Source organism: Pseudopodoces humilis, chromosome 5 (assembly GCF_049639895.1).
Source record: "Pseudopodoces humilis isolate 2021_Gansu_Grassland_sample_001 chromosome 5, ASM4963989v1, whole genome shotgun sequence".
Classification (NCBI taxonomy): Eukaryota; Metazoa; Chordata; class Aves; order Passeriformes; family Paridae; genus Pseudopodoces; species Pseudopodoces humilis.
Genome location: NC_142204.1, coordinates 64,333,082 through 64,358,257, shown reverse-complemented (window position 1 = coordinate 64,358,257; position 25,176 = coordinate 64,333,082). Strand labels below are relative to the sequence as shown.

At 36.8% G+C, this 25,176-nt stretch overlaps 1 protein-coding gene across 1 annotated transcript in view; it reads left to right on the top strand.

Moving 5' to 3' along the window:
• Nucleotides 1-22,256: 22,256 nt before the first annotated feature.
• Nucleotides 22,257-25,176, top strand: part of SEMA3E (semaphorin 3E) — a 130,594-nt gene continuing 127,674 nt past the window's right edge. Inside the window, exon 1 of the mRNA XM_005526030.3 lies at nucleotides 22,257-22,726. Coding sequence (XP_005526087.1) covers nucleotides 22,612-22,726 — 115 coding nt within the window. The 5' untranslated portion in view covers nucleotides 22,257-22,611. The remainder of the gene's footprint in view (nucleotides 22,727-25,176) is intronic.

Here is a 25,176-nt window from a genome sequence, read left to right as displayed (position 1 = left end):
CCCTGTTCGATTGAAAAAGAAATTTATTTGAACTTTACAGAATTTTTAACAAATAGAGCTTTTTTGGGTTACAAATGCTTAGATTTTTACCAGTGTTAGGAACATACTGGCTTGACTCTCTGAGCAGCTTTATAGCAAAGGAAGAAGAATTTAAGTCATGGTACAATTGCAACCATTAACATAGCCTTTCTTTTAAAAATTGCTTTCCCAAAGGATCAGTTTTGGTGTTTGTTTGCCTACAAGCAGAATTATGTTTCAGAGGATAGTATTGTGTGTACCCTACACCTTCACAGGATGCCCTGATTTAATGGGAAGTGTCTCAAATATCAATGTTTAAGAATCATAGAGGAAAGTGACAAATCACAGTGCTACTTTGTACTTGTTTTGTATAGGAACTGCACAGTGTATGTGCTCAATAGCACATTTCTTTCGCCAGATTTGAAATTAGGTAGTTTGAAGGAATAGTTCTAATTTGCAAGTGGGAAAAGTTTGAATATTATGTATTTGTATTTCAGAATCTACTTCACTTGGTTTTATTCAAAAAGTCACAGGTATCTTGAAATATGTGTATTTTGTCTAACTTGCAAGCTAATCTGAGTCTTTCTAGCATGAGTTCTAAAAAACTAATTTTAGAATCCTCAAAAAAATTATCTTCTGTAAGAGTATTATATTGTGCTGAAAATTCATAGCATGACTTTATACAAATTTTGGACAACAAAGCTATATTTATTTATATTTGATTTATTTATAGATTAGTTATTACTGCTGAATACTAAAGCAAATAAAAATATTTTAGAGTTTAAAAAGAAGTAGTGACTTATTTTGAGAGCCAATTGTATGTGATTTTTACGTGATCCTCATTGCTTATCAGTGTTCAACAGACACCTTGGGATTTCAAGTTAGAAATCTAACTTTCACATGGAAAAACAGAGGTGAGACAAAATTTATCTTTAGTGTCTATTTCCAGCAATGATGCTACTCCTCTGCCCTTACTAAATCCCTTCCTGACTTATGCTTATCTTTCTCCTTGTAAACTCAAGCCATAAATAAGGTAATAGATGTAAATTTGAAATGTGACCTTTTCTTTTGTTCAGTTCTTTTGCAACTTCACTAATTACAGGATGAGTATTTCATATTTGTAGAACATGTTGAGAAGAACTGCATCTTGGCTGGTAATTCTAGTTGATACTGATATTAAGAAAAGAACATATATCCTTCATTTCTTATGCCATTATGGATCAAATCCATAGAATTCTCAACTAAACCTTGGTTCTAGAAGACTAGGAAAGAAAATCAATTGCTAGCTTTATATATTTGCAAAGTGACACTTGCTAGTAAAGTTGTCAGAATCTTATGTTTCTCCAGTTGGAAGGTTTATAAAAGCTACTTCATCCATATTAAATTCTAAAGTGAAATAGATTTGTGTGGGAGAGAACTTAATCGCAGTTTAACATCAGTACAGCACCCCAAAGGATCATAGTTCATGCCTAATTGAGCTTTTGCAGCACAGTCACGATCACTTACATGAGGAGATAAAAAAGATGCCATAACTTCAAAAGAGAAAATACTTTACTGTGTTCTGGTCTTTCCCCTCTTGCTTCTCTCTCCTCCCCATTCCACCCCCTTTAGAGCAATAAATGCACACTGCATTTTGCACATTCCCACAGCAGATAAACATAGACAAATTTTCCTAGTGATGACCTTGTTTGTCAGTTCTTGAAAAACTTAAAACTATGTCTGGCCATAGTTTTATGACAAAAAGTGCCATGTTTTTGCAATTCCCATTTAGCTCTTCCTATAGAAAAGCCTCAGTTCTGGCAGTTGGGAAAAGCATTACAACATGGATTATTTGGATGGTCACCACTATGGCTCCCCCTCTGTAGCTGTGTGCATAGCATTCTCCAGCTCACAATGTGAGAACCAGCCACTTCTATTCAGCCCATAACAGCCTCTTGTATTCTGAGGAATGAGCAAAAGATGAGGAGCAGTACTATCCAGTTTCTAGAAGCCTGTATTAGGAATAGTAACATACCAAGAACAAGAAGGGTTTTTGCAGGAACTTTAGTGTATATTTTCTTTTTCTCTTGCACAGATCAAAAGGAATATCTTGCAAAAAAATGAAACACATATTCACTAACAAGATATGGTAGAATGCTTTCCATTGCATTAATGGACACAATGCACTCAGACTGTCTCTATCAAAAGTTCTGCCTCTTTTCATAGCACAATAATGTCTCTTGACCTCCTCACCTGTTCCCTTCCCTGCAGAAATGGGATTGTATCAGAAGCTGTCAAATGGAAATGATGGTTGTATAGTGGAGGTAGGAAATGTTCTGCAAGTCCACTTATTCCAGTGTAGAAAAGTTGATGTTATATGTTTTGCCCAAGAGGCCTTGCACTGAATATCTGAAATTACTTGCTGGGTCACTCTGAAATACAAGAAGAAAACATACTTGTTATTTCTCCTCATGTCCTGTCTCTCTTGGAATGAATGAATGTGTTGAATCAATCCAATTGTTAGAGAATAATTGAAGAAGAAGTTCAATCAGATAGCTTTTAAGGTAGGAACAATGGGGGTTTAACACTGACAAGCAGGAATCAGCGCCCAAAACCAAGAAGAGAGTCCAGATTAAGTCACACATTTTTGTCTAATGCAATGCAACAAGAACTTCCTTCCCAGACACAGCATTTAATTTTCTTTGTAAACAGTTTCATAAAGAATAAATTAAGAGGTGTTATTATACAATATTTATGGATCTTGGCTGTCTAGTTACTTTCATTTCCTTTTTGTCATTGAAAGATTATACTAAGACAGTTTATATCTTCATGCACCAAGAACTTTAGCCAGTTACTAGCTTGTTTATTAAGGAAGACAACTTGAGTTAACCCAGTCAGTAAATCAGTCTTAATATTAAGCTGGTAGTCTTAGAAGAAACTTTCAGTTTCTTAAATACTGAGTAAAGTATTTTCACTTATTTAATTGCACACGTGACCTTGACTATGATTGCCACATTCCTATGTCAACACTTCAAAAACTTCTTTGGCTCTCGTTTGTGCACTAGTGGTGTCGTATAAAGATTTTACCTAGTGCTTTTAGTAGAGAATTTAAACGGGACAAATCCAAGACATCTAAATAAAAGAAGAAGGGGGCTGTGTGGCCCTCCATAGAGTGTTGCTGTAATGCTTTCCTTGTGAAAGCATTCAAAAATCGAAAATAATCGAACTGATGCTGAACAGGACATTGGGGAGCCTTCCACAGAGAGTGGTGGTATACTGCTTTGATGGGACTCAGACAAAACAGCAAGTGTCACAAAGGCTTTTATTCCCAGATTTTGAGGGAGCTTTTAGAAAGAAAAGAGTAGCATAGCTGTTTGAGAAGGGAAATAAGAAAAATCTGAAATATCCATGTACTTACAAGTGGAAAAAAATCTGCTGTCTTTCAACTGCCACAACACTGGTAACTTTGTGATTGATATTCAGTAAGCACAGTCCTAAAAATAAATCAATGCACATTTTGAATGCTGTCTGTTTGGTTACACATCCTTGTACAGTCTTCTGTTTTTGAAGTCCTGATAATGAATCTTTGTTCTGATTTTACATTATAATAGGATTCATAGCTTTAAAGTCATTAGGATTACCATCAGTAAAAACAGTTAAGATCCATATTATGAATAAAATGAAAATTAAAAAAAAAGAAAGTATCTGGAGTAGAGATGTGCCTTGAGTATGTAACTTTTTTTTTCCCTGTTTTCCATTGACTTACAGTCTATTATTACATGTTGCTGCTAGCAACCTTAAAGCCAAAGAATGGCTTTGTATTCTACAGTCCCTTTGGAAGTTAAGCTACTCAGAAGGTTGGCTGACTGTTACATAAATCAGATTTTACATAAGTCAATGTTAATAAAAGAACCATTATAACTTCACTGTTTGGGGGCATGCTATCTACTTGGAAACAAACAGTTTTTTCCAGCCCCATGGAAAGTTCTAGCCTGTCCTCAGTGCTTCCACCACTGTTTCTAGGGGATTTAATAGTTACAATGCATGATGCCTGCCAAGTCCACCAAATCTCCTGAAAAGTGGCTATAGCAATGAAAGATTATGTCAGATAAGCAAAAGTCAACTGTCATTGCAAACATCAGGAATGTTGCACTGCATAATGGTCACTGTTACACACAACAGAGCTTTGGCTGGAAACCTTTGTGGTGAAGAAGAAAAAAAATCCTGTTTCATGGGTATCATCACATCGATGTAACATCCTGGAAAATACCTGGAGAATAGAAGACCTGACATCAAACTCTGCATAAATCTCTGCCTCCAGCTTGATAAGTATGGGCATGTCCTTAGAAAAGAACAAACTTAAGACCTGTTACAGGTCTGATGAGAATGTAATTCATAAACACTTTAAATATCATTCACTCATATAGTCTGACTTTCTGAAAAATTCAGAGTATATCTAATTCAAGTGCAACTCAATATAAAGAACAATCTAGCTTTTCCTTCAGGAAAGTTAATATTTCCATGTGACTACAGACCAGTTTTCAAAATCTGATTATAGTTTTATTTTGAGGATTTAGAAGTGGGGAATCCAATGCCCCCTCCTAGATTGCAACATGATTGCGTTAAGAAGGAATAGGGATCTTAGTTATATTAGTTTTTTTGGATCCTCACTATACCTTTCACAGAAAGACTATAGTATTCTTGATATTTTTATTCCCATTTTGTAAAGGCTTAATAACAACACTGAAAAAAGACATATTAACAAACAGCATAATACACATTTATGTGTATTTATTTTTGTCTTGTTTTCACTCATTGCCTATGATGATATTAAAGAAATACACAAATATTACTGACATCTTAACTTTGGAAGTATCAGAGCAAACACTGTGATTCTCTCTCCTTGCATGAGTAGCACTTGATTCAACATTCGCAGTACAGCTGAAGAACTGAAGTAACCATGCAGCCATTGGGAAAATTTCAGGATCCTTGTTTTTTAACGTAAAATGTGTGAGATCTATGAAGAGCATTTCAGGTTCTCTTTACTTGGATTTAGGTAAAAACAGATGAATGACTTTAAGCAGACTGAGTATCGCCTGTATCCTGGAATAGTCTCAGAGAAATTAATGGGACTACTTTTGAGCTAAGGATCTAATTTAGGTCAGAGTTAGGTGACATAGTTTGATACTTGGCCAGATTTAGTAGGCGATATACTTTTGGACTGCTTTGCTTTTAAAAGTTAAAAAATTTCTGTGTAGTCTTCTCTAAGAGTGATCAGCAGAATTGCCTAAGAATGTGTTTTCATAGCCAAGTAAAATCATTAATATAATTAAAATAACGATCTTTCTTGCCAGCACTCAATTGATCTTTTATCTTCTGCTCTCTGAAATATCTCTTTCCTGATCTTGACAGAATTTAAAAAGTATCAGTGTATTTGAGCTGTCAGAAAATGTACTATAAAGCAAAGGCAATTTTAATCTTTTGGATATAAGTAAGATAGACAGAATTACTGGTTTCTGACTGATTTTTCCTCCTTGTTATGAGAATATAGGCTTCAAATATCGGTTGTTGTTGTTGCTGCTACAATGGCTGGTAATTCTCATCAAACAAGGCAAAATGGATAATATTCTGTGAACAGCTACTCCATGTTTCCCATAAGTTTTCTTGAATCTTCCCTTGAATTATCTGGTTTCCTCCACCACAGAGGAGAAAATTCTGGGCCTGACAACTGCAAAGTTCCTTGTTCAGAAGGTGTGGAAGGAATCTACATTACAGAGGAAATGACCTCTCTATTGGCAAGATCTGCTTGAAACCACCCTGCTTTTCTGGAGCAGATTAAAATGCCAGCTCACAAAGAGAGAGGGAAGGCAACAGAGTATTGCTGTTAGCATTTGACACAGCCTAAAAAGTAAAGAACTGATCAAAGTTAAGTGACACTGAAGAAGCAGCAACAGGAAATGTTGTCACCAAATAAATAGCACGTTATTTGTATATTAAAAAGGCGTAACATATTCCATGTAATTCTAAATTTATTTTTTTTAAATTAATAAAATATTGGACTATGATTTCATATTAAAGTCAAGATAGAACACATGTAGGTCAAAAATATAAGATGAAAGTCATGGCCCAGAATGATACAAATGAAAATAAGTATTCTGTTTCCAAGGGTCTTCAGCATGAAAGTTGAGAAATCTTGAAGAGCCATGTGGAAAATTTCTGCCTGTTTGGAAACTCCTGTTTTCAACTTTCTATGCATGGAAATGATCAAAAATAAAGGGAAGTTGTATATTTTTTATTGTAAGCAGCTTTGTTCCAAAACCAAGAAAAAACCTATTTTTTAACTTTAATTCATAGCCTGTTTTTCAGATTTTTCTGATTAATGTTGTGCTTAATTCCAGGGCAGAATGTACCTACTTTGGCATGGTATAAGATAAGAGCATGTACAGGATTATCACAAAACCACGTTTGCAACACGTGCAGCTGCACACTGCAGACTGTGAAAAGGACACAGCTTTGCCAAGCAGAGCTCATGCTGCTTCCAGCAGGCACTGGGAAATCCCACTGCCTCCACAGCAAAAGAGCTTTCAAAACTCCAACCACCTCAGCCACTGGGTCTGGCAGACTGTGCTTAGAAAATAGCCCAGGACCAGGTAATTTGGAGAATTTAGGCCCCAACTGCTTATTGTGCTCTTTATATAAAAGATCTTCCCATGTAGCAATTTCCTGTACAAAGAAAATCCTAAATATAGTGTTAACTCAGGTACAGATTTTTATATTTGTTAATTATTTTTCATTTTTAAATGGTCTATCCATGTATTTAGGAAAAAGTGTGTTTCACATCTGCAGATGAAATAATAGATTGTGAAAACTCTTTTGTTTCTTTTTTTTAAATTACAAATCATTTGAAAGGCATTTGAAACACAAAATTTCATGTGCAAGTCTGTAAACTTTAATGGACTATTGTTTAAAGAGTATTTTTTCTCCTCACTGGTTGAATGCTTTACAATATCTATCAATGTCTAGCTTAAATTGAATTAATATTTAATCTAAATATAGGTAATTCTCAGCCAAAGAATGAAAGTTGCCAATTGTGGAAAGTGAATTCAGTGACAAATCAAAAACAATATCATCAATAAATAAGTTGAATTAGTTTGACTGTAGTATTTATTTGCTTTCATTTTTTACTCTGTATTTATCAGAAAACGGTTTGGTTTTCTGTGGAAATTAATTTAAAGGAAGACACACAAGTCTTGTGCTGTGTTAAATGGTCTTTTTCCCTTAATTATTCTATCATTCCATAGCGTTTTATTACAATTATTATTTTGATGTATCTACACAATTTAAAATCTTGTAACTGTAATAAGGGTCAAAAATTAATATAAAAATGGGTCAAAGTCGAATTTGTCATATGATTTGTAAAGAGCTGGAAGTATGAAGGAGTGGGAGGCTGGGATCAAATGTGTCTTCCTTGGCTTACATAAGATGCTGGGAGAAGAAGGGCTGACACAATTTTATGTCAATATATTTGATATCTTGGGCATTCTGGATATAATTGAGTGCAAATAAGAACAAAACTTCTTCTATCTACTGATATTTCAGCATTTCAGGTTGGTGTCTAAAATATTAGTCTCACTCAGGTGTGCCATAAAATATGTTCTGTCAAACAGCTGAAAAAGGAGAGGAAGGAAGGAGAGAAAAATGACTCGCTCAGGAAGCCAGGGAAGCAGAACACCATCACACTGACTTGTTGGACCCTATCACAATTTGTCACTCTGTTCTAGTACAAACTTCATCCATTTTGTAACACTGTAAAACCAGAAACTGATGCAACAGAAAAAGTCTTTTAGATGAAGAGTACTGAGAGATGTAATTTACAGAGATTTCTCCTGTAACCATTTCTTAAAGGAAAAGCAACGTTCTTTCTTACTGAATATGATAGGTTTATCACCTCTAGCAAAAACAACACATTGTAATTTTCTGGTTCACTTACAGTGCTACTGCACTTTTTGTGCTTTTGCACAATATGAGCACGGTCTCTATTTGATAATTAATAACATCTGCCTCCCTTACATGACAAATTATGTTTCTTAAATGAAAGTCTTCATTTCTGTAAGTTTGGCATGAGTCTTTCAGGAAAAGTTTTCAAATGTTTAGTTTTGTGCAATTTTTAAAAGTTTTAAACATGTAGAGAGCAGGTTATCTTAGCTTTTGAATCTGAAAGAACATGGTTTATTTAAAATTCAACCTGCTTCTCTTGCTTCCCTCCCCTTTTTAAGTAGGGAATATATGAATAAGAAGAATTAGTCTTACAGTATGATATGTTAAGTATTTTGAAGCATAAAATGTATACATTTTTGTAAGGTGATTGACTGTCCAAAAGGTGTATGTATTCCAGACTTGGTATGTTTAGACTCCATAAATATTCAAAGAAATATCTTTGCTGTATACTTTTAACATGTAAAGTAACATCTCTGTTTTTAAGTACAGGGAATCTCAGACACCAAGAAATTAAATGGCCTCAACAAATGCCACAAAAGCAGAGACAGGAATTGAATCTGGATCTTCTGAATGTTAATTATTTGATTTCACTTGCAGAATTAATCCTTTAATGTCTTCCTGTTCAGTACCTTTCATTTGACATTCCTGCAGTTTTTTTGCCTCCAAATGGAGCAGGTTTAGAAAGCAGCAAGAAGCTGCGTTTTCATTTCAGATATTGTGAAAGGAAGAAGCTGGCTTGCTATTATTCAAGTAAATTCTATTTTTCTGGACCTTGAAACTTACTTTTTTAGACAGACAATGAAATAAAAAAATAGATGTCCATGAACCATGATGCTGTGTCATGGCTGCTGATTGGAAGAAATGGGCTTGCAGCTAGGAACCACATTTTCTCTTGAACATCACAATGCATATAGTCATTATTTTAAGGAGACTTACTGTGTCCTTCATAAACCTAAACAATCCAGGTAGATTTTATCTCAGCTAAATTTAGCTGCTTAAATAAATTCAGACTGTCAGAACTTCTACAGAGCATCGATATCCACAAGTTCACTACAGTCTATAAAGTAGAAATTATAAATAAGAGGACACATGAGAAAGAGATATCTTGTCACTGTGCAGCAAACAGGTAAAAAAAATGAAAAGGACAAACAGAGAGACCTAAGGCATACTTGGTTTTGTGTGTGTTAGTTCTATTTAAGAGGTTATTTTAAAAACTTGTATCCCTAGAGAAAAAGACTGCTAAGCAGTTATATTTATCCTCTGAGAATTATGTAGCTGTTGTCTATCTGCCTGTTTACATGTGTTCTTCCTTGGGTGCAAATTTTAGCTGTTTTATAAGATCTGTTAAGCCTTTTTCTGTCAGGTTAGAAAATTAGCTCATAGAACAGTATTAGTTTTTGTACAAGTTTCACAAGTTTCTGGATAGAGTCAGTGGGGCTTTCTTGTAGTGATCACTGTAAAATTTAAACAGAGCTTTTGTTGCTGCCAGTCAAATTATGGCAAAAAGAAGTTTCGTATGTCACGATCTTCCCACCAAACATTCAAAATCATAAATTTGTTCTCCAATATAAAAACAAACTATACACATAAAACTTTTATCCAATTTTTGCTTTTAAATTTGATGATTATTTAATTGTCAAAATTATTCGTATGAGGAAACCTTACAAAAAAGGAAGATATTGATGGGTGAGATCTGAGGGAGACTTAAATGCATGTGTAAAAGCAAGTTGTGGATCACAAAAGACAAATAATTATTAATTAGTTTGAATATTTTACATTTTATTTTTATTATGCTTTTATGATGCAGGAATTTAATCCAAAAGATCCAGTGAGATTTGGAATCCCATTTTGCTATCTGGTGGTATTAAAAGTATTACCTTTAATAGAAGGAACTCAGGCACCAAATGTTATGTGCTATTTATAAGGTGGGAAGAAATGACGAATTCCAACCCCAAAAAAGTTGCATTTTCAGGCAACTTGGTCAATGGTCAGCATTCCAAATGTTGGCATGAGCCTTTACAGTAGACTAAAGATCAGGAAATTCAAATGAACTCTTGCTACCAAGGAGTCAATTAAATGTGTACTGCTGTGAAAATATATAAGAATATATTTCCAAAATTAATATAGTCTACAGAATATTATTTCTGATTCAAATTCACAACTTTCAGAGTACCAGCAGTTGTAGGGATTTGTTCCAGGCCAAATCCTGTCCAGAACATTAGTAGCTACAGCAGGCTAATTTCTAGTTTTAGTGACCAGTGGTCAGTGTGACATGTTTGGGCTGAGTCCCATTTTCAGTGACATTTGATACCCTAAAATGAATTTGCCATCGCCACATCTACAGTGAAAGAAAAGGACAAATATAAATTTGATTGCACAGAATCATGTGGTACTTGTGAACAAGGCTGATGATATTTGGTTTTTTCTTTTATCAATATTGATGTACACTTGACCACCAAAATGAACTCTCTCTCTCTCTCTCTCTTTCTCTCTCCATGTGCTGTTGCTTCTAAAATTAAATGCAGGTACCTAAGCCCAACAGAACTGATCACTTCTTCCACTGCTGTGGCTATGGAGGCAAAGCTGAAGTGGTCCATAGACATGAACTACCTGTGCCCATCCTCTCACTGCGACCTCAATACCATGACAGACTCTGCTCTTAGCTCCCTTGAAACCTTCTCTTGTAGTTTTACCTTCTATTTAGGATGTTTTCTCATCCTGTCCTAAAAACACAGTTACCTGAAATGACATAATGACATTTCTCAATTTAACTGTGAACCAACTTCATTGCTCTGTGTTGGCTCCTCTTTGACATAGAGCTTGTAAATTGTTTTAGGCAACAACGCACTCTCTTTCTTTTCTTTGTCCAAAGGAATGTAGACCACTTTCTAGTGAATTATATATGTATTTCTTGTTTCTTTCAAACAGGGCGGTCCTCTTCAAAACTATTAATTTCCAAAAAAAAAAAAAAGAAAGAAAAAGAAAAAAGAAAAATCAACAACTCCCCCCCCAAAAAAAAGCTGGGAAAGGTGATGATGGTGAATTATTGCTTGGTGAAAGATATTTTTCAGATCATGGGGTTTAAGTGTCCAGGTTGTGGGTCTTCTACGGAAATTCTAAGAAAATAATCATAAGATACCGAGACATTAAAATCTGGGAGAAAATACTCACAGAAACCTTTACCCTAAGACAAATTCCTGAGAATGTCTCTGGAAAGAACCAGTTCAATGACACAAGCTTAGTATTAAGACTTTCCAAAAGCTAAGTGCCAGTGAAAGACATCTGTGAGTATGCAATTTTATTTTTAGGGAGATAATTTAAAGATATTTTAAAAACAGGATATTAGCTGTGGAAAATTACTGGCCCTTGAACTGAAATAAATAAAATATGACCTCCAGTACCAAATAATTCCTCCCATCTTACAGCTATTCAAACACAGAAGTCAATTGGTCATTTGTTAGGTGTTCAGCCCACAGAGAAATAAGCTCCCAGCTATAGCTGATCAAGATTTATGTGTTTATAAATACATAATTTTAGTTGGCAAGCTTTCTTGATCAAGCACACCCCCTTTTTAGAAGAAAATGGCACATTTCCATAAAAGTGACAAGTAATAGTAATCTTTCTCAGGCAGGCTTCCATTTTGCTGAGTGTTTTAGTCTGAGGGTCTGAACATGGGAACTGTGTGCCAGATCTGGGGAGGTCCTGTGAATAGTGCTATGTGAATAATTGTACTTCAGTACTTGAAAAGTACTTAAAATGTGGTTTTGGTACTTTAAAAATGAAAATTAAGTTTCAAGTTGAATAGAATGCAAGATTTTTTTTCTCTGTCTTCACAAAAAAGAAAAGGAAAAGTTTTTGCTGAATGAAAAATTACATTCATAGTGAACCTCAGAGGAAAGGTCCAAACAGATCTGCTAATCCTCTTGTTTGAGGTGGGAATGCAAAAATACTGGACCACAGGTCAACTTTATGCACTCACATATTAAAGAAAACTAACAAAAAACAAAACCAGGAAGAGTTCAGATTTTATGAACTTAAATGAAATGTTGACATAGTTTACCACTGGATCTCTCAGCTGTGGACATATAATCACTGATGTATTGGATTAGGATAGGTAAGATACACCCTCCTGCTTTACAAGTTTTATGAGCCTAATTACCTCCTAGTTTTTCCCATGAAAACAGTTGTATCTGAAATCACTCAAGAATTCAATATGAATTTGCTGGCAGTCAGAAGCCATCAGTCATTGGGATCAGTTTTTGTAACATTAACAAGCCCTGACATCTATGCTATATGAACTCCAGGAACTTAATGTTGGAATAGCTGTAGTGTGATACCATGGACTGGTGCCCAGCTGCAGCAGCAGCATGTTGGGTGCAGTATTCAAACAAATCTTTCAGTTTAGTTTCATCCCAAAAGAATCCACTTTGTATCTTCTCCCAGTTCTGCGCAATGTAAACCAAGGTGTGGTGTGTGAATCAGAAAACTCACTCCAAAGTCATAGTCTTGATCAGAACAAGTGTTTATTGGACAGAAGCACACTGAGTCCACTATCCTGTTTCTCCCCAGGGAAAGTGTTAGTGTAGTCAAAACATGGTATAAATTCCACAGGTTATACTGCTTAGTTCCTTTCCTTTCATAACAATCTTTTTTTATTCATAACCATCATTTTAATAGAGGCCACAGGTGAATCTTCTCAAACTTGAGCATGCTGTGAACTTGGGACCAGAAACTACCTATGGTAAGTGTTGATTAGTCACTAAGTAACTCACCTGACGACATACAATCACAGAAACTTAATTTTGTTCCATAAAATTGCCAAACTAGTGAACTGTAAGACAGCCCTCAAGGTACTATTTGACAGTTTGAAACTAGTAAAACACAGAGGATGATAATCACACCTCAGGACCTCAGGATTCCAGGGAAACCCCTGGTCCACAGCTGACATAAGTGGACGTGACCAATCTGCTCTATAGCATGTTATCCCTATGCTGTATGGATACAGGTTCTTGGAGCCAGAAAACATCCCCCAATTCCCTTAGCACTGCAGGCATAATTACCAATCCCATTTCCACCCCTGGCCTTCCTTTACTTGCCCTCACATCTCTGGAACTGGTTCCGCTCAACTAACATCTCTGTTTTTCACCTTGGAACATTTGGTTTTTTTACTGTACAAATGCAAAATTTGGATCTTTATCTGGAATCAGTTTCACAGAAATTATCATCTGTCTTGGGGAAATTCACAAAACAGGATAAGCAGGTCTAAAACTAAGAAATATATTGTTCTTTTCTAACACTGGGAACAAATTTTTTCTGTTTAATTTCCTATTTTTCTCACACTAAAAAAACCCCAGGATTTTGGAGCCCAACCCAGCAAATCACTGAACATTAACTTAAAGCACAAGAATGCCACTGTTAAAATCAGTGGAACTGTTTGTAGTCAGAAGGGGAAATCTGTTGTCTTGGATTACTGGAACAGAAGAAATTTATTTTATTTATAGTGTTTTCAGTTTTTCACAAATAATGCTGCTACTAACTTGATGCAACCCCAAAAATTCTGTTTTAAGGCATAAAATAGTGGTTTTTGAGTGAATGTTAATAGCATATTCACACTTCTCATCAACAGTAATAATTTCAGGATATTTGGTGTTCTTAGCTCTCCCTATTAATAGAAATTGAATCAAGACATTTTACACAACCAGAGAATGAGGCCATACTGTTTCTGGCCTTTCTGATGATGAATAATTTGGCTCTGAATCCATAGGAAAATTTAACTGAAAGAATAAGAGCTGCACAGACTGCAGGAACCAAAATGAGAGGGTTTCACATTTTACAGAGCACTTCCATATTCCAGATGATTCAACAAATAATATTTTAATTATTGTTATTTTTAAAACTTTATCATAGCAACTACTATGGTAGTTATGCTGAGCATCAACCAGCACAGCAACACCAGACTGTACAACTTGCTGCATTGTAAATCCGGGATTCCCCCAGGCAGCCATAATTTCCTTCTGTCCTCCTGGTTTTGTCTACTTTAACTTTTCTATTTTAAGGACTACACATGTGCTTTGTGTTAGACTAGGGAAGTCATAGCAGACTAAACTACAATCTGTGGTGACTTTGCCTTTTAGGCTGTGCCCTTTGGTCTTGCAGGAAGATGGTCACATATAAAAACAAATTATGATTCAGAGAATCCCTACAGAGACATTAACCAGAGAAATGTGGTTTTCACTGTGCCTTCACCCAGTGTACTATGTCCCTGTATAAATAGTCTTGTACTGGTCTAATTAATTGGCTCTCCAATCCTTGCCTTGCCCACTACATACAATGTGGTTTTGTAAATTCAAAAGAGACATGGTCCTGAGCCACAGCGTTTATAAGATCCAGGGATGGAAAACAACTAATACATCATCCGGTACACCTCCCCAGCAGGGCAGGGTAGCCTAGTTACAAATGCCTCAAATAACATGGCTTTGACCACATCCCGAGCCAGCCAGTCCGCTGCCTCAGTCATCCTGATGCTGTGAAGCTGTCCTTGATTTTCTTGGGAGCTTGTTTCACAGCTCCAGCCTCTAACTTTGAATTCAGCTCTGCTGTGGAAAGGGAGTAAACCTTCCTTTTCTGAGGACAGTCTTTCACTTACAGACAGTTGCTAACCTCCTCTTTATGCTTCTATCTCATTACTGTTCTTTTGAACTGGGGAAATTTGTTTAGATGAAATTTCTGTACCAGCCAACAGAGCCTCAGGATTTGATTGTTGATGTTCTTCTCACATCTCACAACTTTCACTAAACAACTATAGCACTGGATTTCTGAGTATTTATTTTAATGACTGAAACCATAGGTTTTGCTACTGGAACAATGTAATATGACTATGAAGAGGCCAGTATCTCAGCAGAAGAGGGTAATACTTGTACAGCCTTAATAATGATATAAATGAACCTTATCAGGGAGACAACATATTTCCTTGAGATAAAGTATTCATTTTGTTGTAAAATAGACTGAGACTCCTATTTCACTTCCTCAAGGTTGTAATTTAAAGGATTTACTTAATGCTGTTTGATACCCTATCCAGAGACTTTTTGAAAGCTGAAGTTCTTGGCTCTTCAATAAAGAAAATTTATTAAAGCCCTTGGTTTCGGGGTTTTTTTTTGTTTCCTTTTTTCTCTTTTTTTTTAAGTGAATGTGTTGGTGGTTCAAATAAATATCTGTCTAGGCAGATGTCAAAAGCGAAATCCAATGATAAAGACTTTCTTCGTGATAATAATAAAGCAGATTGAAAAAAAAAGTAAAAAAAAGTGATGTAAAGAACACTCAAGTGGTGAATGTAGAACTAGATCTTTTTGTTTTAGCTACCACACAGCAAAAGGCAGTCAATCAGTCGAACCAGAAGTTCCCTTACACAGACTGTGGGTGCAGGGAGGGTGTGTGCATACAGTAAAGTGGTTAGAAACACAGCAATGGATTTTGTGTTTTTCTCCTTTGAAAGCTATCATCTGGTTAATGCTGGGATTTCAGAAGACCTCAAGGGAAATGGATTTTTCAGTTCTCACCACACTGGGGGTTCTTTTCTTGGAGAGGGTTTGTACAGTCTGAAAGATTTGAGAACTCCTTCGCAAAGCTCCTCATGGCTGCAGAGGGATCAGCCACTGCTCACCAGGAACTACTGCAAAACACTGGGGATTTGTGTGCTTCAGCATCCCAGCACTTGGTGTTAGCTGTCTGACAGCTGTACAGGGATTCAAAGCAGGATCTAAAGCTAGGAACATCTTTAAGCCAAGGGGAGAATTAATGCTTTAACCACTGTGACACAGGAGCGTATCTGCTAAGCTGCTTTGTGTGCAGAGGTTGAATACAGACAGCTCACTTTCAAACACACTCTCTGTTAAATGCAAAAATAATTTCTTTAGATTTACTTCATCTTTCCCTCAGGTTTTGGACCCACGTTGCTGTCACAAGAAATCTAATACATCCCTGAAAGCAGATTATGTCCCACTGCTGCAAATGCATAGCATGTACCAGCTCTCTGTGTTTGGAATCTATCATGGCATATGTCTCCCACTACTAGGAGTAAAAATGCAAACTAAGTGTAGCCCAGAACTTGTGTCCAGAACTGATGATGCCATCACCTTGCTCAAATAGGAATGTGGAATCTTTTAGTGGGCAATAAAGCTGGTATTGATTTTTAAATATTCTGCATCAAATAGCTCTAAAACCTGCAACTGATTTGTAGTCAAAATGGTTGACTTTTTAACAAGTGCTTTTCATTTCACCTTAAGATGATAATTGCATTAAATGATGGTCATAGGCTTCAGATAGAAAATGTGTTGGTTACAATTTTGTACATCTGATCATAGAAAGAAAGATTTGTCTAGACCTGTTTCCAACAATGGCCAAATCACTTATTACTCTTCTGTAGAGGAGTGAATAGCTAAGAACTGAGGGCACTAAATGGTACCTTTAAGCCTTAAAATATCATCCTTTCCTAACTAGTTATTTGTTTGTTGTTTCGTCTCCTTTTTAAATAATGAAGAAGATACGATCCAGAAGCAAAATCATGTAAAGGGAGAAAAAAAATGGTATTCACAAAGATAATTTGGTATAAAAAAGGGCATCATTAATCTTTAATAAAATATATCCCCCATTCTGAGTTAATAGGAAATACCTGATAGATATAATTACTTAATATTAGACTTTTGACCATTACATTTTTATTTCCTGGTCATTGATCAGGATAGGAAATATGTCATGCCATATTTCATCTTCATCTTCAACATAGAGCTAACTGTTTCATTTATATTTTTCTTCTGAGAGACTTGAGTAATTATTTAGTAGCTAAAATATAATCAAAAATACATTCCTCTAGAGAAATCAGTAATTTGATTTTCATCCATAACTAACCGTACAGATTGCTGTGACCCGTGTACTAATCGTAAGCCAGGCACATGGAGTTGATTTCAGGAATAAGATACACTGATATGTCTGGTACACAGTCCAGCCTATAAAGAAATCTGTTAAGAGGCCTGAATTTGAAGAAAGAAATATTTATTTCTGTTTTTTATAGGTTAGCCAAAATACCCAATCTATGTCCCAAGCAGCATTGACATTCACCTGTAATTACAGAAAGAAATGATGTTACTGCAAACAATAATGTTCCAAGGACAGTATGTTTCTATATTTACTTGTCAAAACCCCATTCTTCTGGAGTTGAGGAATGTAATTTAATTGAGTGAGACTCTTTTTCTTTTTCCAGAGCATTAATTTATCATGTAATTTTGTGTCTAGTTTGAAGTACAAGCTCATGTTCAGTCAAACTCTTTTGCTTAATGAATATTGGCTAAATTTGATCTTGGATCAAAGAGAATGCACTGTGTATAAAACAAGAGAAATAACACATCTCTGTCCTGGACACATCTCATACAAACACTTCTAGTTTTATTCAGGGTTAGGGTCCAATTCCCAATGACAAAAGCAAGGTAAAGCAAATAATTCTAGTCTGAAAATTCCACAGAGGACCAAGTCCTTTGCAACAAGCATTTCTTTGCAACAAGCAAGATCTGACAGCATTCTTCTGCTATCAGTTAGCATATCCTCCTGAGAGTCAGTGGTCAGTGGGTTATTGAAGTGGTGGTGCTGCTCCTTTTTCATTGAGAGAGATTCCAGAAGATATTATTGAGTGATTACTCACCTGTAGGATCAGCTTTTTCACTTTCTTGTTGTGTCTTGCATACTTAACAAATGTGTCCACAGAATTTTTGTGTGTTGACTGGGATCAGTTTGGTTGTTAGGATGCTGCAGTACCTGACACACAGTTTGGTGTAACCATTTCTCCCAGTACAGTTCACATGAGGGAGTCCAGTTTGTAACCGGAGCAGACATGAGCTCCCACCTCAAAGGCAGAGATAAGGCAGAGGTAACATTTACATGATGTATTACAGATTTTTCCTTCAAACCCTATATTGGTTGTAAGAATTTTTGTATGACAGAATTTGAAAGACAACGTGTCAATATGAACTGCAATGCCCAGTGGACAAGTAGTGACATAAAAAGATTTACAGAGGAAGCCCTGTAAAATAAGTTGTTATTTAAGTGCTGTTTAAATCTTTTTGTAATAAATAAATGGAGATATCATTACCTGTGTCCTAGATCTACTGCAGGTACTGTACTAATGTAAATACAGATACCATTAATTTTGGTGAAGGCCACACAGCTCCTTTTGGGATTGCTCACCTTCTTCAGATCTGCAGTCATAGCCAGACAGAGACAGAAAGAGAGAATTCCTGCTTTGGTTCAGTGTATTATCATCAGAAGAAGAAAGCAGATTTGTAAATTTTAAACCTGGTTTCTAGTTATGATTATGGCAAAACTTGGACCACCCCAGCTTTAAATTTTCTAAACATTTAATTTTGCTTTATGGTTATAATGTTTAGAATTTATTACTAGTACTAGTAACTGCAGATCTACTTATTTATGTCGTGCTCCTATGTTTACATTTCACTCTATCAGTTAAACTTAAACCAGTTCACACAATATGTCAGGAGCATTTTGTGTTAGAGATCTTAGATTTACAGGCTCAACAATTTCATTACCATTGCTGTGGATCTGCAGCAGCTGTAGCAAATCAAACTACGGTTCACAGACTTCACATAGCAACTCACAATTAATTTGTAGTTCTTTTAATGGCCTTTACTGTACATAAAGATTGCATATGTACACAGCAACCTTCTTTTTCCCCTGTTTTAAAAAAACTCATCATCTTCCTCTTCAGGATAGAGTAATTGCAGAGATTCTACACTGGCAATCAAATATAGGGTTTGCATCTGAATTTTAAAATACTCTTTATTTACAGGCATGTTTTCAGGCATTTTTTTACTTATCTGTCAGCATTTACTTAAATGGCAATTATACTACTGAAACAAACTCAGGTTTGACAGAGATCTGTTGTATTTGCCTTATTAAACAGAAAATAAGGAGTAAACCCACCTTGTTTACTCTTCAGAGACCCTTGTACTGTACTACGTGAGGGCTCCACAGACCTGGGGCTTTGTGTTTGTACTGATCTAAGACTGAATCCTAATATCTGAACAGCTGTGTTGCCATCCTTCTACCTACTGTTTGAAACTGTATAGGAAAAAGTTTAACCCCTTGGGGCAAGACCGTGTACCTATTAAATTGAAAAGATGCTGAGGTATAGAGCTTGACTGCCTTGCCTGAGGGCTCACATTTCTCTTGGGTTGAAACTGTGTGTACCTTTCCACCACTTGCTTTGCTACAAAACTTGTTGTGCAAATAAGGGCTTGCAATCTTCACACAGCAATTTGTGAATTATAAAGAGAGGACTCACTCTGTGAGAACAAAAACTTAGGGGGAAAAAATCTATCTCCTGCATGTACTGATATGTGAATTTTCCTTTTCTACTCTTAGGTTACCTTCCAGTGCAGGCATCTTTCCCAATGCCCAGCAGCCATTCCCACATTTCTTGCTGACAGCCAAAGCCTGAACATTGAGCAGCAGCTCCGGCTTCTGTGCCTTTGCCCCAGCCCTTCCCTCGGCAGGCAGGGAAGGAGCCTGAGGCACCCACACAGCCCACCCTGCTTGAGAATCAGGTTTCAGACAACAAAAGCTTTGTCCTTGGGCACAAATATGAAAATCAGCTTGTTTGGGTATTTCTGACTCTTCTGGAGCTGCAGCCTTGGGTCACGTTGTGTCTGTAGAGAGCCAAGGAGTTGTGTGATGGCTGGGATATGTGGGGATAGAAATGCAAGTGAGTGCATGTAAGCTCAGGTTGGTGGGGGAATTGCCCTTATTTGTGTGCGTGTATTTGTTTGAACAGACCTGCTGCACCCTACATCTTATCTAAATACAAAACAAGGCCCAGAGCTTCTAGCAGCTCTCTTGTGCCTTCCCTCCTCCAGCTCCCTTTCCCCAGCTAGAAAATGAAAACAGAACTTTAATGTTGGGGAAATTGTTTTGAATTTGCCACAGTAACTTCTTTGGTACCATCTCAGGATAACCAAAGTGTACCTACTCAGTCTTGTTGAGCATCTCAGATGCCATCTGAAGCCCAGGAAAATTAATAAATATCAACATATAGCAGGTTGGAGAGGAATTCTAGGGAGAGGAAAGATTTGATATTTTGCACTAATATTTGCTTTACTCACTGAATATGGTTTTAGCTTTCATAGTGTGAGCTCACATTTGGATTTTTGTGTCCTTTGTGAAAGCACATATCATAAATAAGAAGTATTAAATTTTCCACAAGATCTTTCAAGGAAAAAATTCCATTTGGTCTACCTCAGAATCAGAAACGCTTACATTTTTTAGGCTTATGATGACAGAGAATGAGTCTTTGAGAAATGTCTTAATTGTATGTTTGTGGGGTGGTTTTGTTTTGTTTTGTTTTTTTATTTTTATTTGGAGAATGCAAATATTTCAATAAGAGCACTAGCACAACAGTACACAACAGTATCACTAACATAAACAAGCACCAGACCATGCTGCTTTAACAGCCAAAACAGAGCACCTGTATGCCTCAGTAGTACGGAAAGAGGCCAGCAATAACAATCCCATCAGGTGGATACAAACCCATCCTTGCTGAGGCCTGTGCTCGGAGGCAGAGCCTGCATTGCCTGCTTCAGTGATGAGATCTCAAGTACTCGTGCTGTGCTACTGCCAGACAGCTGGCACATCAGCATAAAAGCCACTGCAACCTGAAATTGTGTGCAAGAATTGGAGCAAATAGCTGTGTGATTTAGCTCGTGCTCCTGTGGTTCAACTGCTGCTGGCACAGCTTCCAGCTGATTCAAAGCAAGGCCAGGTATGTGTACGTGACCTGCTCCTGCACAACTAACAGGTACACATGACCTGCTCCCTGCTCCTGATTATACAGCACCCTCCAGGAGTCCTTGGGCACTCTGATGATTTACTTGTGTCCTTTCACCAAAGCTGCAGTTTTTTTCTCTGTCCTACTAGTTCACATATTTTATTCTTGAACAGATCTGTCTTCTCCCATCCATGTATCCTACTATTACATTTATTAGCATTTCATTATATTATTGTTCTGGGTTCTTTTCAGTTTGCTGGCATACAGACGTGTCTTATTAAATCTTTCTCTCCAGATATTATTATCTCTGGTTGACTACCAATTTTTTTTTGAGTGCATTATTGTCAAATGCATATATTAGTTTTCATTTTCCTTTCTTTTTGATTCTTTTCCTATAAAAAACAATGAGAAGTATAAAGATTTAACATGACTTTAATGCTTCATCCTATTAAAAAAAAGTGCAATTGTTAATGTCTAAGATGCACCTTGCATAATCCTAAATGATTATATGCATGAGATCTTAATTACAGAGAACTTTATTCCGTAATTAATGTATTCCAGACATCTGTAGTTTTGATGTATAAAAATCTAGTTCTTGCCATGGGTATATTTTTAAGTCACACATGCGAGAAGAGATGAAGTTTCCTGGTACTTGTTAGCAGTGTAAGAGGTAGCTATATATATATATATATGTATATATATTTAATACGGCCCAATCCTATAGGCATCTAGTCAGATAAATAGTTTTACTGACATATATAGATGACCTAAGGTTCCAGACTCAAAAACACTTAAAATGTAAAGGGGAGAAGCTACTATGTGAAAGCACATTAAGGGTGGGGGGGGGAGTAAAAAAGCAGATCCTTTTTCTTTAGAGCGAGAAAGTGTATAACAACCAGAATCTTTTTACCCTGATCCACTTAGGAACATGCTGTTTAACGACACTAAGTGATAATGTACTTAAATGGTTAATGCAAGGGTTGATCCTCCTCTAAAACTGAGCTGGGAACAAAAGCTGAAATGACTTTTTGAAAGGGAGGGACAGGAGGAATTCTGACCCTTCTCCCGGCGCTTTCCAGCGTGAAACCACAGAGCAATTGAGGAATCAGGGCACGGCACGTGGATTAAAAGGCTTCCTAGAAGCAGCCAGTCCTGTACATTGCCTAAAGCCTCCCTGAACTTTCTCAGTGAATACAGCAGCCTGACAGCCCGGCTTCCCGCTGGGTGGATCCTGCAACTCCAGGAGGGAATGGCACTTCTTGTTTTTAATTAGCAAAGGTGAAAGGTGAATTAAAACTAGCTGTTCGGCAAGTCAGAGCAAGGGGCTGAGTTCTGAGGAGCACCAAGGAGGAGGGTGCTTTCTCCTTTTTCCCGATGTGGTTTTTTTTTTTTTTTTCCCGTCCCTCCTTCTCTGAATGAATTGCCTTGCAGGAGGGACTGAAAATACAGCTTCTTCCTGAATCCACTGGCAGAGTTACTAAAGACAGCTCAAGACACAACACGGCAGAGTAACGCCTTGGAATGTCCTAGCACTTTATAAACAATTGTCCTAGGGAGGGAATATTTTTACATGACATTTGCACAGCTTGACAAATGGCTAGCTGGGGCTGTGCGCTGCTCTGATGAACGCTGAATTTCCCACAGAGACACCCCACAAACTGACCAAAGAGAGACATCTAACTGCACTGGCAAAGTACAAGTGGAAGTTGGAGCCTTAAAAACACCCCACCAAAACAGCAAACAGACAGCAGCAGTTCGGTGAAGAGAACAAGAAATTTATCTTGGGCAGCATGACATCTGCTCAGGACCTTCTAATCCTGGCACTGTATGGTTTGTTACTAGAGCGACCGGCGGGATGTCACGCAGCAGATACGAGGCAACCAAGGCTACGTCTGTCACATAAAGGTAGGTCAGTGTGTCAGGTTTTTAAAGACTTTATACTGTGCCAGTTCACTGATTTCATGGAATGTATTGCATTGGGATAAAATTGTGGTCCTTTGATAGAGTAAAATGTTCCTATTCAGAAAGCTTGTGAATTGTTTCCTTGTACTGAACTGCATCTTAGATTAAGTTTACTGAATTCTGGAAGACTTAAGGTACTTGCAGTGATGATTTTAGACTGCTGAAATATTCTTCTGCCTGAAAGTGTGTTAGATTTGCATGTCATTCTCTCTTGCTCTCCATGCTGTAAGAAGGCTGTCAGGTCTCTTAATAAGAGGGAAAGAAATGGAGAAGATAACCAGAAATTATTGCATATAATAATGAATAAATATGCATCATGTAACCCTTGAACAATTAAATGTCTGTTTCACTTTTAGAATTCTATCTGTCTACAAATATAGTTAAGGCAAAAGGACTGAATTCCTGTGCAACCATATGATTCATTTTCTAAACTAGCAAGTGTCATCACACTATAATTAAAATGAGTACCTGCCAATGTAAGTCTGCTTGCTGTTTAACTTCGTTACCCAAAGGAAAATGTTATTTTTCTGACATATTTATGTAGAATACTTATAACTTTTATTTTTGATTAAAATTATTTAACTCTCAGTGACTTGATGGCTGAACCATTCTTCCTTAGCTCCTTCAGTGTTCCTGTTTTGTTCTGGACTGCATGGGATTTAAATTCTTCCCCTATGATTTGGGTTTAATCCTGTATATATATATATATATATATATATATATATATATATATATATAAATAAATACCTGTGCATAGCCATGGCATTTCAGTTCTCTGCAGCAGTACATACATTTGTAGATTATATACTTAGGTATGACAGATGATCATTGCAATAGGAGAAAAAAATGCAATTGTGCAATATAAACCTGTTTTATATGATGTTTGGCCAATCAATAACATTTGGCTATTACCTCTTAGGCACATATGAAAAGAAAATGCTTTATTGCTGACATAGTTGAGAATGAGCAAATTTCAGTTTACTCAAGAACATTTCAATGGTTATGCAGGTGATAACTAAGCTGCATCAGTATGAAGTACATTAGAATACCCATTTTAAGAATGGCTAAGATTTAAGAATTAGCAGCATCTAGAGCTCCCTGTGTATACAGCTTTAGTCTAAACAAGGTTTAATTGTGTTTTATATAGCAAGCTAAATTACCAATTATAAGGAAGGGAGAAGCTGAATAGGGTAATTGGTCTGAAAGTCTTGCTAGGAAGCTGTAAGAAATGGGGTTTGCTTTTATAGGGCAGTGAAATGTTTTAGAGGAAGAATTATTCTTCCTGGAAAGCTGTCTTTGTAATTTGTAATTGTAAGTAAACAATTAATTGCTCTGAATTAAATAAATTATATGACCCCTTTTAACATATAAACCGCTTTTCTTTTAACCTATGGTTTCAGAGTACAGTAGGAATGAGTGCCAAATGCTGATTGTATAATCCTCTCACATGTCTTACTGTTGAAAATGTGCATTTGAATACTGGTTTATTTCTAGATATAATTGCTAGGGCTATAATTATTATTGATATTTGTTTGCTTCTGATGGGGTAAGAGAGATGAGAAAAGCACAGTAAATGAGACAAATAGACCTAGTATTACGTTGGTTCAGGACTTTGGCTTAGCTGAAAGTTTTGGCAAGCTCCCCACTGTAGTGCTGTAACTGTTAACTGCTTCTCTGCTCACTTGTAGTAGTAATTGCTTTCCAGTGGTTGGAACCAGTGTACATTTCAGTGCATACTCTCTTTTCAGCAGTGAGCCAGTAATTTGGCCATAACACATAATTATGATATCTTCAAAGAGATCTTAAAACATCTATTTTTCACAGAGCGCCAAACCTTACCTGCCTGATGGCAGTTCCCTGAGATTAAACGACACAGAAAGATCCGTGCTCATAAATTCCCTACCACAGTTACACACATCATCATCTTATATTTCACCTTGTACAATAACCTATCACAATTTTCACACCTAGGAAATGTGACTGATTTTACAAGCAGTGTTGCAGTCAGGCAGTGCCTGACCACATATCCCCAGCCAAGGGTTGGAAATGGCATACCTGCCTGCCACCCTGGGAACAGCTACTGCAGCCCTCCCAGCCAAAGGAATGTAGCAACCAAGCACGAGGACAATGAGCAAATGTCACTGCTGTCCTCACTAATCAAACACAAACAGCAGGAGGGACCCTCATCTTAATTGCATTTGCTCCAGAGAAAGGCTGCTCTGGGTACCAGAGAGGTGTGGGGTGGTTACAAAGAGGTGGTTGATGTTTGTTTATAGCAGTGGTCATGCACCCTCTGTATGAAGGTGCTTCAGCCTGTCCTGTGAGTTGCTGTTGTGGTACGGAGGATGAAGCCCATATATGTGAATTTTTAGTGTGAGCGGCTTCAGCCTCAG